Raw genomic sequence first — 16,031 nt, forward strand, 5'->3', positions numbered from 1 at the left:
AGGTAGCATTTTATTCTATTTTATACCACAGACAGCCAAAATTAATGTCCAAACCATTCTGCAAAAACAACAGCATGCAAAATGTACTCCAGAGAAAATGTAATATTAACTAAGTCCCCTAGTACGAAACACTGATATATAAGTCTGTAGTTTTAAGTCTGTTAAATCGTCCTAATAAATCAATCCTGTTAGCACACAAAAATATCTTAAGTACCATTCACTTTTACAAAATTGTAATCAAGATATAAATGTGCTGTGCATCAAATTCACATTAACAACCTACATTTAGGGTAAAAATAAACCAACTCATAAGCTTATTTCTTTTCCTCCTTCTCCACTGATTTCGTTTGTGTGTCCTTTGCTTCTGTGTTAGTCTGAGGGCTCCCTGGCTTTGTCCATTCTGTTTCATTTCCATCTTTTTTTTTCACCATGGCTTTTGCTGTTTCTTTTCCAGTAGTCTTCATGATGGCTTTGATTCCCAGGTTGTCAATGTTATAAGCAGTCACTCCAATATTGACCACTGACTTCAGGGCAGTGTCTGTGGCATCTCCAGCATCCTCGCCATACCTTTTGTCATATGGAGTAATGTCATTTTTAAATGTTACAATTGTAAAGGGTTTAATTGAAGAATGCAATATTGGCAAGACACCCTTAATAAATAAAATGCAGAAGTCATAATTTTTAAGATTATTTATTACCAAATAGCAAAGAAGACTGATAGTAGCCCAAGCATCAATGTCAAAGCATATAAGAACAGAGCAAGAAAGAAGCACCCACCACAACTGAAAATCACCAAGTCAAAAAGATCATTCCACGCACAATATATTCTTGAATGTTAAATATGTTATTTGTTTAAAATTTCACAATAATCATATGGATCTTTAATGACTTGATAATGAGAAAAGAAAAAGAATACATAGAAAGTTGTAAGTCCCAGATGTTAGCCCTTTTCCCCAGAGAAGTCAAGTGGAATTGGATTTGCTTAGCAGTTTCTCTAAGCCCTTAAACCTGAAAGATATTAGAAATGAAAGGCAATCCATTCAACAAAATAGACAGAAAATGAAGTTAACAAGTTCATTTTTTCCAATTCAGCGCCAGTCTAATCCTGTATTCATAAAGAACTTACTTGTACTTCACTGTTGTTACTGTCTCTGCAGTTACACTTTTTCCAACAACCTTTGCACCCGCTTCCAGACTTGACCAGAGTGTAGAGAGACCTGGTTTGGTTGTTTAAAAGATTGAATAGGCTTCTGTGAATTGTGAATTGGTGCAAAGTATTTTAATTCAATGGGAAAATATGTCTAGTTGAAATACCTTGTACACTACTGGCAGCAACATGCTTCGCTCCATCAAAGTTAGAAGGGCGACCATCTTTGCCTTTTAATGATTCTGGAACCAACTTAGCTCCATGTTTCTTTACATGTGGTGCCACTTTCTCTGCCACATGGCCTGCTACTGTACTTACTCCATCAACTATAAAAACAAAGAACCAAATATTACACTGCATAATCAACTATAGCATGTAAACAGCAGTGAAAAGTACTGTACTTGCTTACCTAAGAACTTACTGACTCGCACAGCTCCCCCTGTGGCAGCCTTGGCGGACTCCAGTCCTTTCGTGACTTTAGGGCTGACCTCTGAAGGGGTTTCCTCTGGTGTAATTCTATCTCGGATCTTAAACCCAGACTTGTGAATGGCCCGACTTGTAGCATCTGCTCCTTTTATAAATTCTTCACTTAGCCAGGATGCTCCTAAAGAAATAAAATGGGAGTTGTGAACCTTTATAAGTTACATTAGATAGTACTCAATCTGTTAACAAGTGTAGCTACATAAAATAATATAACCAGTTGAGCTCAACAGTGACAACATCGGAAATAAATTTCCCATTCATTTTTCTCATAGCCTTTCTGAAAAAAAGCTTAATTTTAAAAGTTTGAAAGCTTGTGCAGGTTTTAATCAGCTATGTGGTAAATGACCACAAGACTAATAATTGTATTTAAAATAAAATAAAAAAGAACCAGATCCGACTTTGAAGTGGAAAGGACTGTTGAGCTCCATATAGAAGAGCATCTTATTGTCAAACCTGAACACTTTTCTCTTCTGCATACAAACCACACCAAGATGAAAGTATCATTAAAGGCTACAACTTAGTGTTACAAACACACCATGCAGAATGCGTTCAGCCATCTTCTCACTCCAGCTAGGGAGAGGTGGTTTTTCTTGCTCTTCATTTTTTGTTCCTGGCCGAGGTGGAAGAAGGGGCACTTTCTGGCTCAGGTTTACCACGTCTGAACTAACCCCTTCTGAGTCCTGAAATAAAGTGGGATGTTTATGCAATGCAATCAAACCACAGAGATTGGTATAACCACATTGTTATAAATAATTGTTGTTAATCAGTTTCCTGTTACAATATTAGGAAATAAATAACACACAACCCTGCCAAAACTAAAAAAAAAAAAAATAATATATATAATATAATATATATATATATAAAAATTTTCCTGAAACTACAATATGGCTTCAATTTTATAGGTAACCAAAGAAACTTTTTATTTTTGTTACAAAAGGCAAGAGCTTTGTGTGTAAGTAACCACAGTATGAATAATGTTTTGTAATATCAACCCACTGATTTCACTTCCTTGTTTTAACATGTGACACTGACCTGAATCCTGAATTCAACGAGCTGTGAGAGGACATCCTGAAACAGCTCATGGTCTGCAGCAGGCAGATCAGAGGAGAGCACAATACCCACAAAGGTCCCTGGGACTGTGGTCAAAGTGTCAGGGAACATGTAGATCCCTGAGTTTGCCAAAAGCACTGGAGTGTCACGAGCCAGAGGATACAGCCATTCACACACCTGGAAAAGCAAAGACTGCTTTTAAAAATAAGTTTGCTTTCAATTTATGCTTTAATTCAGTCTAAGTATGAATACATGGGTGCTTTACAATAATTATTCTTGGCACAAGGCACCGGAAAGTATTTCTGTCTAGGGCATTTTTTTCAATAATAACGTTTTTGGTTTTTTTTGCATGTATTGAATCTGAAATGTTGAATACTGTAATGTTTTCCATCAACTAGGCCCATTTACTATTTGTTCAACAGATCTGAACTTCCAAAATAATTAACAGTGTACCTGTAATCCTAAGAATATTGCTGATGTCCAATCAATTAATGATTAACATTTGTATACAATTTGATATATAAATAAAGAATGTTTGTATTTCCACATGCTGCCACTGCCCATTGGTATGCTGACCAGTGTCGGGCCACAAGAGAAGTGCAGAGTCATCTGTTAATGGGACCATTGTCTGGCACCAAAACAAAAAGGACACATGGTGGAAACAACAGTCATGGGTTACACAGCAGCAGATAGCCCTTCAGAATACAAGCTTTGTGATAAGATAGAAAGAACAATTGTTATAGAGAATTTTAGACACAACATTGGCATTTATCTGAGGAAATGTGAACTGACCACAAATATAGCGGCACACCAATGAAGTTACAGTTCATACACATAAAGTTTACTCATTCAAATCTCAATTACATAATCACAAAAAACATAAGTAGGCAGTTCTTCTGTGTTGTACTGTTTATCACTCTTCAGCTATTACTAGGACAAAGCTGTACAATTTCACATACACACCCACAAGAATGTTTCTGCGCCTCCACCTATGTGTGAGTGACACTTACATGTAAAAATGCTGAAGGTTGCCCAGAGTCCCATTCCTTTAAATCCCTGGTAAAAATGCGCAGAAATCCAGGGGCAAACAGCGAGCTCACCTGGCCGTTTGGTGCCACAAAAAACATCTGCACCCCTGCGGGGATGTGAATAAGTTCCCTTTCATTTATTGCGACTGCCACAAGTTTGTTGTTGGCATCATAGTAGAGGCTGTGTTGGACTGTGGGCCGTGGGGTATAAGCTGGTGGCTGGTCTGCTGGATTAGCCATGGCTGTAGCAGGATGAGCTGTAGCAAGCTCTTTAGGGACACTGGGAGAGAGAGGCCTGGGAGGGGGCACTGGGGTGGTGTTGTGGTTGGTGTCAGGTACAGAGGGGTACAGATGAAGGAGGGAGCTGTTTGGAGGCTGGCTGTTTGGCCCCAGATCTGGGTAAGAGTTCTGGGGCAGATTCATCAACAATCTGCTCCTCTGGTCTCCTGTCACCTCCTGAGATGTCTCCAGTTCATGGATGCGAGTGGTGACTGTCTGTAAAGTGTTCCTCATCTTTTGTTGGAGCTGCCGGGCATTATCCCAGCACTGTCCCTGGAATCTGTCCCCCACTGTGGGGATCTGGAGGCCATGGGTCAGATGCTGTAGACCTTTTCTGTAATACAAGAGTGCATCTGATTTGTGATGAGCCTCCTCTGCTGTCAGCCCGCGATCCAGACTGTGGAAGGCAGACTCGTACTGGTCTCTGATCAGCAGCACCTCTGCCGGCACACTCATCCTCAACAACTCACTCGTGTCTGTCTCAAAAGGAGAATAATGCAGTAAGAAAACGTTAACTTCTGAAACCAGGGGTTGGAAAGTAACTAAGTATACTTTACTTCTCGCTTTTTAGGTGTCTGTACTGTTTTAGGGTTGATACCTAAAGTTAAAGTAAAAAAGTATCTGTTCTACCTACTTCTCATATTTAAATACATAAGAAATTGATTTGAATTGCTACCGTGGGCCAAAAATCAGGACAATTCTTTATCAGCTATATTTAATGGTTTAACAGTTCTCTAAATATGGAAAATATTTTTACTGTTTCCTTTTGAAGTACATTTTGAATTTATATTTTAAATGGTACTACAGTACTTTTACTTTACAACTTACTATTACATTTCAAAGGTGAACGTTCTCTTGAAGTCTATTCAACTTAGTATACTTAACAGCAATTAAACAGAAGTAAAATATGAGAAAGAATGGGTAGACTAACCGTAGCTCCTGAGTAGCTCCTGGTCCAGGTGCGAGGAAAGCTGTGCGTCTACAGAGTTTCCGATTTAAACAAAGCTCTAGTCTTTAGAGTCACTATGAAAAATATCTCTGATATGTGCGCCACTGGCTGCTGTCAAACTTCACCAAGCAGGTTTTACCAGTACAGCCATGACACGACGCGCCTATTACTGCTGCAGCTACAATGTTTTACTTTCAGTCTCTTCATGATCCAAAGATTGTAAGGATTCTGTATCTGCCTGTATAGCGGAGTATAAACTCTTCTAAATAAAACTGTGCGTAATAACAATTATGCAAATAGCCTACCAAAATAATGCCACTCGAAATAATCACATATTTTGTTATATTTATTTATTTAATACGGTACAGAATAAGATGTTGTAATTTATTATACTGTTACAGAAAATATGTTTATTCATAAAGCCATATTGAAGTTCATAGGTCATTAAAACGTGCCAAAAGGCTATTTTTCAACAAATGTCATTTATGTGGGTGTGGCCAATGTATCACAGGTCTTCTGTCATTATCCTGAAGCTTGGGTGTGGAACCGTGGATTATTAGAAAGGCAGAGTGGCAGGTGCAGTTATCAGTGACACTCGACAATACCTGAATTAAAACAACAAAACAAACATTGACTCATGGACAGATCGAATGATGATGATACATGAGCCAGCAGCAGTAGCCTACTTTGAACTCCTGTACTTGTCCCTCATGGCCAGTTGAGGGAGCCTCTCTGCCTTTACGTACAATTTATGGAGGTCAATCAGACAGTCTTCAATTTCAGATAAAGTGTACCCAGTAAAAGCTTGCAATGCACTTGGCTAAAATAGAAGAAGTGATTGGTTTATGCTATGACCTTCACTATAGCCATAGGGCTGTATATAACCCATCTGAACTCACCCACAGAGACCTGGACACTGTGTAATTGGCTAAGCAGTAGGCTGAAGCTGCCACTATAGACGGTGTGTACTGAAGAAATGGGTCAATCTCCAGCAGACTTAATTCTGATACATACTAAAATGCATAAAAAGACACAACAGAAAAATAGTTTGAACTCTACCTAACAACAGATGAGTCACACTTTTACTTACCATGGCCAGATTTGCTGTGGTAACACTGACTGGGTGCACTACCAGGAATTGGCGAAGAAATTGTTTTGCAGTCGCGACAGTCAACTTAAAAGTGAGCACTTCTAGAAAAATGTGCTCCATTCGAATCAACTGTCTCTTAGTGTACGTGCTGTCCGTAATGTACACAAAGTCAGTCAGCTCGGGAGGAAAACACTCTTCATATTTGCTTCAATATCAAAAATATTTAAACACAACTTTAAATGCACAAAAAAAACAAAATATTTCAAAAGTACAGTACAGCTCAAAAAGTTAGAAACCATAGCAAGATAAGTTATGTTTTGAGTTGCATTATAGATAATTTATCAATTTGCCACAATTTGAAAAGGTTAAACTATTTCTAAATTGATACGAGAGAAACTTAACGGGTCCTGTATTACACAAAATTTACTCTTATGAGCTATTAGCCATGTTAGAATGCTGTTACATCCTCAGAAACATACTTGAAGTTGTATTTTGTTTCATTCACACATGTTTGAGTAATCTTTAATTATTATTATATATCCCCAAAGCTCAAAATGCTCTTATGATGTCACGTAGTTGTATTTTTCAAATTAACAGCTACCCCTTCCTTTGGGTTAGTAGAGACAGGCAATTCCTGGGCTGAAATCATCCTAGTGAATGTGTATGGAGTCTAAAAACACAGTGGATGTACCTGTATTATCATATGACATCACAAAGTGAAGAACTCAGACTAAGGCTGCAGGGTTTTTGTGTTAAACACGTGTGAATGAAGCAAAACACAACTCTAGGTATGTTAGTGATGAGGAAACAGCTTTATAACATAGGTCAGATATTGGGCCTTTAAGCTACCACCCATACGTTTATTTAATTTTTTTCTACCAGTAGATGGCAGGAGGGAATTATAATTGGCTAGTCTGGAGTCTGAAGTTGTGTGAATTCCATACACTGGCCTGGATTGGATGCCAAACCCAAAAAGATGGACTGTCTAAAATTGCAGTGGTCTCTTACTTGTACCCAAAGGTGTATGTGATGTTTCTCTTACGAGGCAATCATTAATGCAGCCGTGCCGGCCAGCTGCAGCTTTCCCCTTTCGATAAACATGGTGCTTGTGAGGAAGCGGTCCAGGTAATTGACGGCGAGGTATAGCGTCTCCGAGCAAAGTTTGTACTCTTGTGCTACCTCCACCAGCCAGTCCACCAGGATGATGCGCATGTCATTAGTGATCTCCGGGTGTTTCTCCAAGTAATTCGGTAGGGGGCGCAATTGAACCTGACAGAAGAGAACAAAGCAGAACATGAATTATATGAACATGGGCTCTCAGCTATGTAGTATTCAGATCATAGACCTGTATTAATGGACATAGGTAACCCGGTAGCTGCTGCCCAAATAGGAAGTGGCCATGGGCACGCTTCCAACTCCTTTGACTCCTAGTTAAAAAATGTCACCCCTCTTTCTGTCACTGTTGCTGTCAGGCTCCTCATTTTGGTCTTAAAATGTTTGTATTAATCCACTCTCCTGGTGTTTTTATTCACTATTTTGTCTGTACATCAATTCCTATTCCTAATATGGAACTCAGCTCCAAATTTGCCCCATAACTGCTGGTCTTGTCCACTTTTTTATACAGTCTATGATTCAGACAGAATACTTGTTATTAATGTTGTTTGAAATGTAAACTTTGAATGTAAGTTTGAATGAATTTGAAGAACAAAAGTAGGTAAAGCATAATAGATGAAGCCCTAGTCCACATTCACAATTACGCAGACTTGTAAAAAGACTTATAAAAAGCTATATAAAGAAAATACATGTGAACCCTCCAGTTACACATTACATACCTCATTTTGTCTTAGATGCCGGTAGATGTCCTCAGCATACTCTGAACACTGAACCTTGTCTGACAGATGGAACTCATTGTATTCAGAATGCATGGACACATCCTGACATAGACCTGGAAAAAATAACAACATTTGTCAAAATGCATTTATTTAAAACTGTACTGTGTCTTTCATTTATACTCCAAAAGGTTCAAGAGCTGATTTAATTTTAATTTAGGGTTATAATGAGAGTCAATAAGCCCTACAGATAAGGAGTGGATTTCTTGTCAAATTAGAAGAAATCAAAGACAATTAAAAATTACTTGAACACAGCTCCAGCAGAAGTCTTGCATCTTCATTATTCAATGCTTCATTTTGGTCATCTGAAACTTCTTCCTGCCCAGAGCTGTCGAGCACCACCTCGCAGGCCTCCTCTATGTAGACTTCGGAACTGGAGCTGGAGGTGCAGCAGAGAAATGTGTGCTGAGAGCGTTCAGTGAGCGAGCTGTGCCTGGAGAACTGGCTGCCCTGTGGAGAAATATGCCAGTATATGCCATCATAATACAAATAAGGCTAGGGCATGGTTTATTTGGTGACATTGTGTTGTACCTGGCTATGGGACCGCACATGCTGCTCATTCTCATTCAGGACACCCAGCACAGTCCTCTGCCTGCTGGTCTGCTGAAACTGGGATACAGTCATTTTGGTGGATGGGTGACTGTTTTCTTTCATTATTTTAGTGCCACTGGGGGCATTTGTGGAAAAATTCATCTGTGGGGAAAAAATTGTTATTTTACTGAACTTTTGTTATTTTTAACACCCGGATTTAGCTTGTCACATGACAACAGGCATAAGGAACTATTTTGTAGTCTTTAATTTAAAAGGAAACCTTTCAAGTAATTAAGAAATAATGTTTCAATGTAAGGACTTATGTTTATGAGTCTTGAATGCCTGCAGCTAGTGAAGTCAGTGACTGATTCCATTCTCTGCATGTGCACTGCATATCACCATGGTTACACAATTTTGAGTTCATCAGAGACAAAACATCACATCAGTCTAAGAAAGCAGAAAATAACTGGGTAATTGAGCAATAAAGAGAGAAAAGACCAGTTTTAATGGACAAAGACACCTACTCACCATGTTCAGGCCTGAATAACGTGGTCACATTCGCCCAACTAACGCAACTTGCGACGGAACTATCAGGCTTATTAGAAAAAATTGTCAGTTAAAAATGTAGATCTAATTTGACAAATTGTACTCTCCTTCCAGCGTGGTAATTGCATTCAGACAAACAGCGCCATCCCGTGTTCACAGCTTTAAATAAATCACGCTCCTGTTTGATGACTTTTGGAGACGGGTTCAATCGGCTGTTTACGTCAAACGCGCTCCGTCCTATAATTACGTGACTGCCGAATCACGTGGGGCGGGGTATTTATTTCATCAAGATTAATTAAGTGGGCAATGCAAATCGTTTGACTTTACACATTATTTATTCAATATTCTAGCCTTTTTTTTTTATAGACACATGCACAAAGGAAAATGTGTAGTTACATGTATAAATATAAACATTTTACAACTTGTCTATAGCAATCAGATTTTTGTAGACCGTCTACGTTATCCTAGTAGTATTTGTCTGCTTGTAAGTTCTGCCTAGTGACTCTAACAACTGTTGTTGTTGCAATGTCATATTGCACACAGCCCAACAGATGGCAGACTCTCTCTTCACTTCAGATGTGTAGAAAAAAAAATAAAATTTAAAAAAATAATGTGGCACTTGTAATTTCTATTCTACCAAGCTCCTTTAATTAAAAGCCAAAAGGTGGATAAATGGAGAGCAGTGTGAGACAGTTGCAATATTGATCTACATGATCATGGTGAAAGCTGTGTGCAGAAGCAGAGACAAAAATCCAGATAGCTGCAGCTGAAACCACAGCCCTGAGAGGCACTTGGGGAAAAGGAAAGAGCAAACATATTCACTGTGGAGTTAAAGCCCAGTGTATATCAGCTTCAGTGGAGCAGCCCGGGATTAACTTTTCCAATTTGCAACAGTTTGGTCTGAAAGCAGCCTCTTGAACCCTCAGTCCCACATCACTGCTAATACTCCTCTGACAGCTGTATTGATGCAAACCCCTGTAACTTCACTGTAATTGTCAGACATGTACCAGCTCTGCTATCTGCTGTCAGTGGTGAAAACAAAAATAACCGTGAGGAAGTCTTATTTTTATGAAAGGAAGAAAAAACATTATAGAGGCTAAATGTGAACTTAGTTTAATAATTAAAATCATTATTGTTTTCTCATATTAAACAAAAACAGAACAGAGGTTGATTAATTTTACAGTACATTTGTCTTATACAGCTCTTCTCTTGACAATCAGAAAGTTACACTAACTAAGTCTACATGGGCAAGGTGGGTGAAGTGTCTGGCTAATGGACACAGCAACACTGATATAAACTGGGATTGAGCCCAGCCACTGGCATATTGTAAGAACTATGTTTCAAACCACTTCAGTAATACAACAATTTTATGTCTTGGCAATACAAATCATAACACCAATTGCTTAAGTCATATGATGTGTATATTTATGTCTTCACCTCTAAAACATAATTCTTTTTGCACATATTATGGCTATTATGAAAACTCTTTGGTCTTTTTGTCTTCTCTGTGAAGTATTTTTAGTCTGAGATATTCTAAAGAAGAAAAAAATCTCTCTACATCTGACTGCCCATTGTTTGAAAACACTTGAAATAATGTCATCAGTTTTGTGCAGTGGAGATGGGACAGTGTGTCCTGCTGTGGCTATTTTCTCCTCTCAAAATGAAATCAATATTTGCTGAAAATATGTTGAATACTACCCAAAGACTCCAACATGCTCTGTACACAAGCACAGCGGGCTGGAGACTGCCCCTGGTCTTATCTGTCTCAGCTCAGATGCAGATCCTATGATAGATAACAGTGGACTGATGCCAAGACAGGATTTGGACCAGATTGGATGCTCTGGATGGGTCTCTAAATGCTGTGTCTAAGGGAAGAGAAGCTGAAGGTCCAGCTGAGGAGGAGCCTCTCATTTGGCTGTGTTCACTAAAATGGGATGAGTAAGAACATGGATTTACAACTGAGATTGGCTGAAATCCCTAAAGATGTAGTCAAGATAGTATTGTCTCTTAGTGTGAATTCAAAGAGAAAACTGCTATGGCTTCTGTGTTTTTCTTTCAAAATCTTGTGGATCCATTCACTATGTGTGAAGTCCATTAGGTCTTTAACCTAAAAAAAAAAAAAAAAAATCTGTATAATTAAATCTTGTGCAACATACAAAAAAGATTTTACAGTGTGATTCATTCAATAAAGAATCTCTACTTTATTAAATCTAATCACATATTTGAATAAAAGTACATTGTGGATATTGGTATGACGTGGGCGTTGATAATAGTAGCAGCAGTCCTCCTTACGATTAGACTCCAGGTCATACACAAATGTTAAAAAATGTTGCACAATAATTAAATAAAAAATCTAAACCCCATAAATGAAGAAACATGCTACAATTGAAAGGGAGAGTCAACAGCAGTTAGTGTATTACTGAGGAGAAATCTAAGAAGACATAGATTACAACTGAGATTGACAACTATTCTCAAGAGACTGAACCTAGAGAACACTTATTTAAATGTCAACATGTTCACACTAGGCAAACACTTAACCTTCACCTGTCTACCATTTACCTACCACCATTTGCTCTAAAAATATACTTTATTTGAATCTATGAGGGTTTTTTTTCTTGGTGGTAAAATGGGCTGTAATGGACAACTCCTGACTAAATAGCGTGACAGAGAGAGGAAACCCTTTTCTCTCTGACATGTCTCATTTGGCTGAGTGATCCTGGCTGGAAAACAAGATTGGCTCTTATTCCCTGGAGAAACCGCCTCAAAAGCACATTGTCTTCCATGTGTAAATTGAAAAGGAGGTGTATTATTTTTCAGCCAATCAGAGTTTTTATTTATTTTTTTAAATCTTTTCTTTGAATCTTTTTTTCTTTTATCTTTAGTTTTGTTTGTCGCGAAGTAGAAAGATTTAGTTCAAGTTAAGAAAGTTATAAATTCAAAGTTTCTAGATAACAAATTCCACTAAAATACAACTTCTTGCAACATTATTTCAGCAAGTTTAAAACTGCAAGTTCATAAGGTTCATAAGGTGCAAGGCAGTGGAAAGAAAGTGGCTGCAAAGGAGATGGAGTTCTACCCGCTGAGACTTATGGGTAAACAAGTCTCTTTTAAGAACATGTGTGGAATTCACTAAACAGGATTAAAAATTCATTGACATCAACAAGTTTAAAGCAATGTGTTTCCATGTTTTAGGGTAAGACTAATCTGCTCTATCTTCCACACTATTTTCTGTATAATTTTAATAACTTATATTTTCCCACAATGCACCAGTCTCCACTCTTGTTCTTCAGACATAGCTCTGCTCAAAGAGTGCTAGTAATTATCCAGCCAGGTTAGAAGATGTTTCGAAGACGCACAACTTCGCAGGGGAGCACACAACATCTCGTAATTGGATGAAAACAGGTTTAAAAAGTTATTTGAAACTCATGGCTTGAAACGTAAATTTAATGATACTATTACACTACTTTAACTACTGTCTCTAAAATTGTAATTCTGTTACCAATGTATGTCCATTTATGTTACTAACTTGCTAGACTTAAAAAAATAAAATATTCTATTCCATAAACATGAAGCTGTACAGATCCTAAATTACTGTCTTCAGCTTAGCTCTCTCAATCAGTTTACACCAAAGAAAGCATATAAAAACTATTTTTGATCCTTCATTCCACTATTTAGCAAATTTAGCTACATGGATATACCAAAATCATCCTCAGCACTTCAACAGCATTTCCACCAGCCTCCTCATCTCCTTCATCTCTTCCATCAAGTATTCCATACCATCAAGTAAGGAAACAATGTATCTCTAACAAATTACACTTCTCCTCCAGCAAACTACATCATTTCTGTTGGGGAGACTGTCACAGAGTGCGCTGATTGTAGTTAAAGGTGCACTACGTAACTTTTCTGGTGAAGGGTCTGTCAAGCCTTTCTCCGTGGAGATGTCATTGCTCTGCCTGAAATGTTCCACACTATGACATTAAACAGCTCTACCTGACATTTATTCAATTACAGGTTGTTTTATAGCTCAAAAATACCTAGAAAACAGGCCGTCTGACTGTGAACGGGGCTGCTCTCCACAGATCTGACTAACTTGGTCTCCACGAAGATAGTACGCTTTAATACCATAATGTGAAGCATTCCTGACAAAGCAATAACATCTCCACAGAGAAAAGCACTTGATGGACCCTCCACCAGAAAAGTTACACAAAACACTTTTAACCATACCTTAAAACTTTAAATACTATGGCTGAGTCTGAATGAGGTAAACCTATCTACCCCGCAATGTGGTCAAATTATTAATCTGCACGAGGCTCATCAGTGGAATTATTTCATCTGCATATTTGAATCATTTTAATCAGTCTGGTCTTCTTCCTGTCTGTGTTGTGTGAAGGTCAGAACTTCCAGTCAGCCTTTGTTCTATGCTAATGTTTTATTTAAAAGACCTCATTTGTTCTGATCAAAGCTCTTCTTGTCGGGAGTATGATTGTGAAATTTGGTGCCAATCGGCTTCATTAAGAGCCCCATCACAGTAATGAGCCAAGGGCATGAAAGAGCTTTGAGAGAGACTATGTCATAACATCCAGCACTATTTAATGCACTCAGATCCAGGGGCAACTATATCATAACAATACGTATCTGCAACAATGCGCTAATGCTTTGATGAATGATTAATTGTTTATTTTGGCTTCCCGGTTCCCCTTTCATTAAAATGCCAAGGCGAAGAGGCAAGTTGAACTATTTGATATTCAACAGGGGACCCCATAGACAAACCGACTTGGTAATTACTCCCTTAGCCACCGTAGCGCACCTCACCCCAGCCTCCACTCTCAGCATCCAAATCCTCTGCGTGTGAATTTGAAATGCTTGGTGACTTTTTATTTGCAATTTAGGGACTCAAATCTTTGGGTGCTCTAAATTATTCATATATTCAAATAGCACTGTGGACAGTTTTCCTTTCTGCTTTCATGAATTCAGAAAGATGGGAGGAAAACTTGGTAAGACTAAAGGTACAATGAACACTGGTAGCTCTTTACTTCTATGTCCAGCCATAGTAATCATGTGTAGTACGGTACAGTATACTATGTATTATTTTGTAGATAACAGTGGTTTATTTGTTTCAATAGATCTTTCTGGATCTTTTATCACAGTATTTTTCATTTAGAAGTATATTGAACAAAATATATATTTTCTAATCTATATATATATTAAAAACAATCAAAACAAACTTGAAGCATAATCTCTTAAATAAAAATAAGTGTAGCTATAAAGTTACATTTCTGAGGTTTTGTAGTTAATTGTAGTCTGATTCACATTTTGAATTATACTTGACAATCATATCATTTACCCTTGCATTTCTGATTAATTGCCTTAATATCATATGAAATTCCGTCATTAGGATTAGGATATTTTTGGTTAGTATGTGCTGTCCTAATGAGTCCCAGAGTTGTAAAAAGCCCTCTTAGCTTCTATTTAAACCTCCAATACTATTACTATACAATAGTATAAACAATACCAGTCAAAAGTTTGGACACAATCTCATTCAATTTTTTTCTCTATAAGTTTACTACTTTCAGGATTTGTATTACACACAGACGACATCAAATATAGGAAGTAAGATATACAGAATTTTGTAGCAAAAATAAATACCTAAATACCTCTATATATTTTTGTATATATTTGAATGCATTTTATATTCAAATCCTCAAATTAACCACCCTTTGCCTTGTCAAAAAATGTTAAGTAGAGTTTAACTTTTTAGAGTTTAACATTTATTCTTAACAAAATAATCCAAACTTTTCACTAGTAGTGTACAATACTACCATGCAGTGTGTGTATGTGGGCTGATGGTAAATAATGCCTCTCTTTGCAACTCCAGGACTTGATAGGGCAACACTTATTTTCCCTAATGCATATTTTTATCCCCCAAAGCAAAACACTTAGTTATTTTATTTAAATTTGTATTGCATTGGATTTCAGTCTTGTTTTTTGGTGTCATGGCGGATGCCTGTGAGATGCTGGGAGCTCATTGTTATTCTGGAGCAGCTCTGGCCTGTCGAGCTCCTGTCCAAAGAGTGTCACTGCCACGACTCGCCATGTTGCTCCGCTCGCTGCCCTCAGATCTGTGGACAAAAAGTCGACTGCACAACATCACCAGAGACAAAAGCACACAGCAAAATCATCAAACTTTCAAGTGTCCAACTCTAAAAATAGACAGATATTGCAAGTCATTCTTGAATAACTACCTCAGACCAGTATTAGAAAATAGCTATACCTATTCTATGAGTTGTCAGATCATCCAGAAAAGCACAGTGAATTACCAAACACTAAAGTGAAAAACAAGTTGCCCACCAGATCTTGATTTCTGAATTTAAGTCAACACAATATTATTATTTAACATAAAAGTGATGTTTCATACTACTACTATGTGTGTACAATCCCTCAGTCGTCCAGGTAGAATCTATGGCCAAAGGAGAAATTTAGTTTGTCAACTGGGCAAAAGTTTATTTGGTCAAATACATTTCGCAGTTTATCCAAGCTGCTTCTTCACTTCTGGTCAGACACTGGTGGACACTGCCTTATATCTGTCTGAAGGGAGGAGCTAACTACACTGAAACTACTCTGAAACCAACACCCTATTTGTTTACTGTTTCTGTTACGAAAGAGAATCCTTCCTTAAACAAAAATGGACTCAGACATCATCTATCTCCTATTTACCACTCCATCCTCAAACCTAAATCAAAACAAACAAAGGAAACAACCGGCCCAGAGGTGTGAAAGCACCCACTGTGGCCCTGAATGGTTATGCTAAAATGACCCCACACTCAGTGTAGCTCAATAGGCCAAGCTAACTAACAAAAACTGTAAACAAGTAGGGTGTTAGTTTCAGAGTAGTTTCGGTGTAGTTAGCTCCTCCCTTCAGGCAGATATAAGGAAGAATCCACAAGCGCCTGACCAGAAATGAAGAAGCAAAGAGCTGCAAAAACTATTAGACCAAATAAACTTTTGTCCAGTTGACCAAATTTAATTTCTCCTTTGGCCA

The 16,031-nt window shown here is 37.9% G+C and overlaps 2 protein-coding genes across 2 annotated transcripts; both read right to left on the reverse strand.

The window, feature by feature from the left end:
* Positions 1-12: 12 nt before the first annotated feature.
* sparta (spartin a) lies at positions 13-4,974 on the reverse strand. The gene is made up of 8 exons (XM_020923000.2): positions 4,919-4,974; positions 3,691-4,463; positions 2,663-2,857; positions 2,166-2,310; positions 1,557-1,751; positions 1,315-1,473; positions 1,127-1,217; positions 13-567 (listed from the first exon to the last, which is right to left on the reverse strand). The coding sequence occupies exons 2-8, from the start codon at positions 4,441-4,443 to the stop codon at positions 315-317; spliced, it is 1,791 nt and encodes a 596-aa protein (XP_020778659.2). The 5' UTR covers positions 4,444-4,463; positions 4,919-4,974; the 3' UTR covers positions 13-314.
* Positions 4,975-5,423: 449 nt separating this feature from the next.
* Positions 5,424-8,608, reverse strand: ccna1 (cyclin A1). Its single transcript, XM_020923056.2, has 8 exons — positions 8,447-8,608; positions 8,161-8,365; positions 7,859-7,971; positions 7,069-7,295; positions 6,027-6,231; positions 5,836-5,949; positions 5,623-5,756; positions 5,424-5,541 (listed from the first exon to the last, which is right to left on the reverse strand). The coding sequence occupies exons 1-8, from the start codon at positions 8,606-8,608 to the stop codon at positions 5,493-5,495; spliced, it is 1,209 nt and encodes a 402-aa protein (XP_020778715.2). The 3' UTR covers positions 5,424-5,492.
* Positions 8,609-16,031: the final 7,423 nt, after the last annotated feature.

This window comes from Boleophthalmus pectinirostris, unplaced genomic scaffold, assembly GCF_026225935.1.
Source record: "Boleophthalmus pectinirostris isolate CB_2022bp ecotype Guang Dong unplaced genomic scaffold, ASM2622593v1 HiC_scaffold_12, whole genome shotgun sequence".
NCBI lineage: Eukaryota > Metazoa > Chordata > Actinopteri > Gobiiformes > Gobiidae > Boleophthalmus > Boleophthalmus pectinirostris.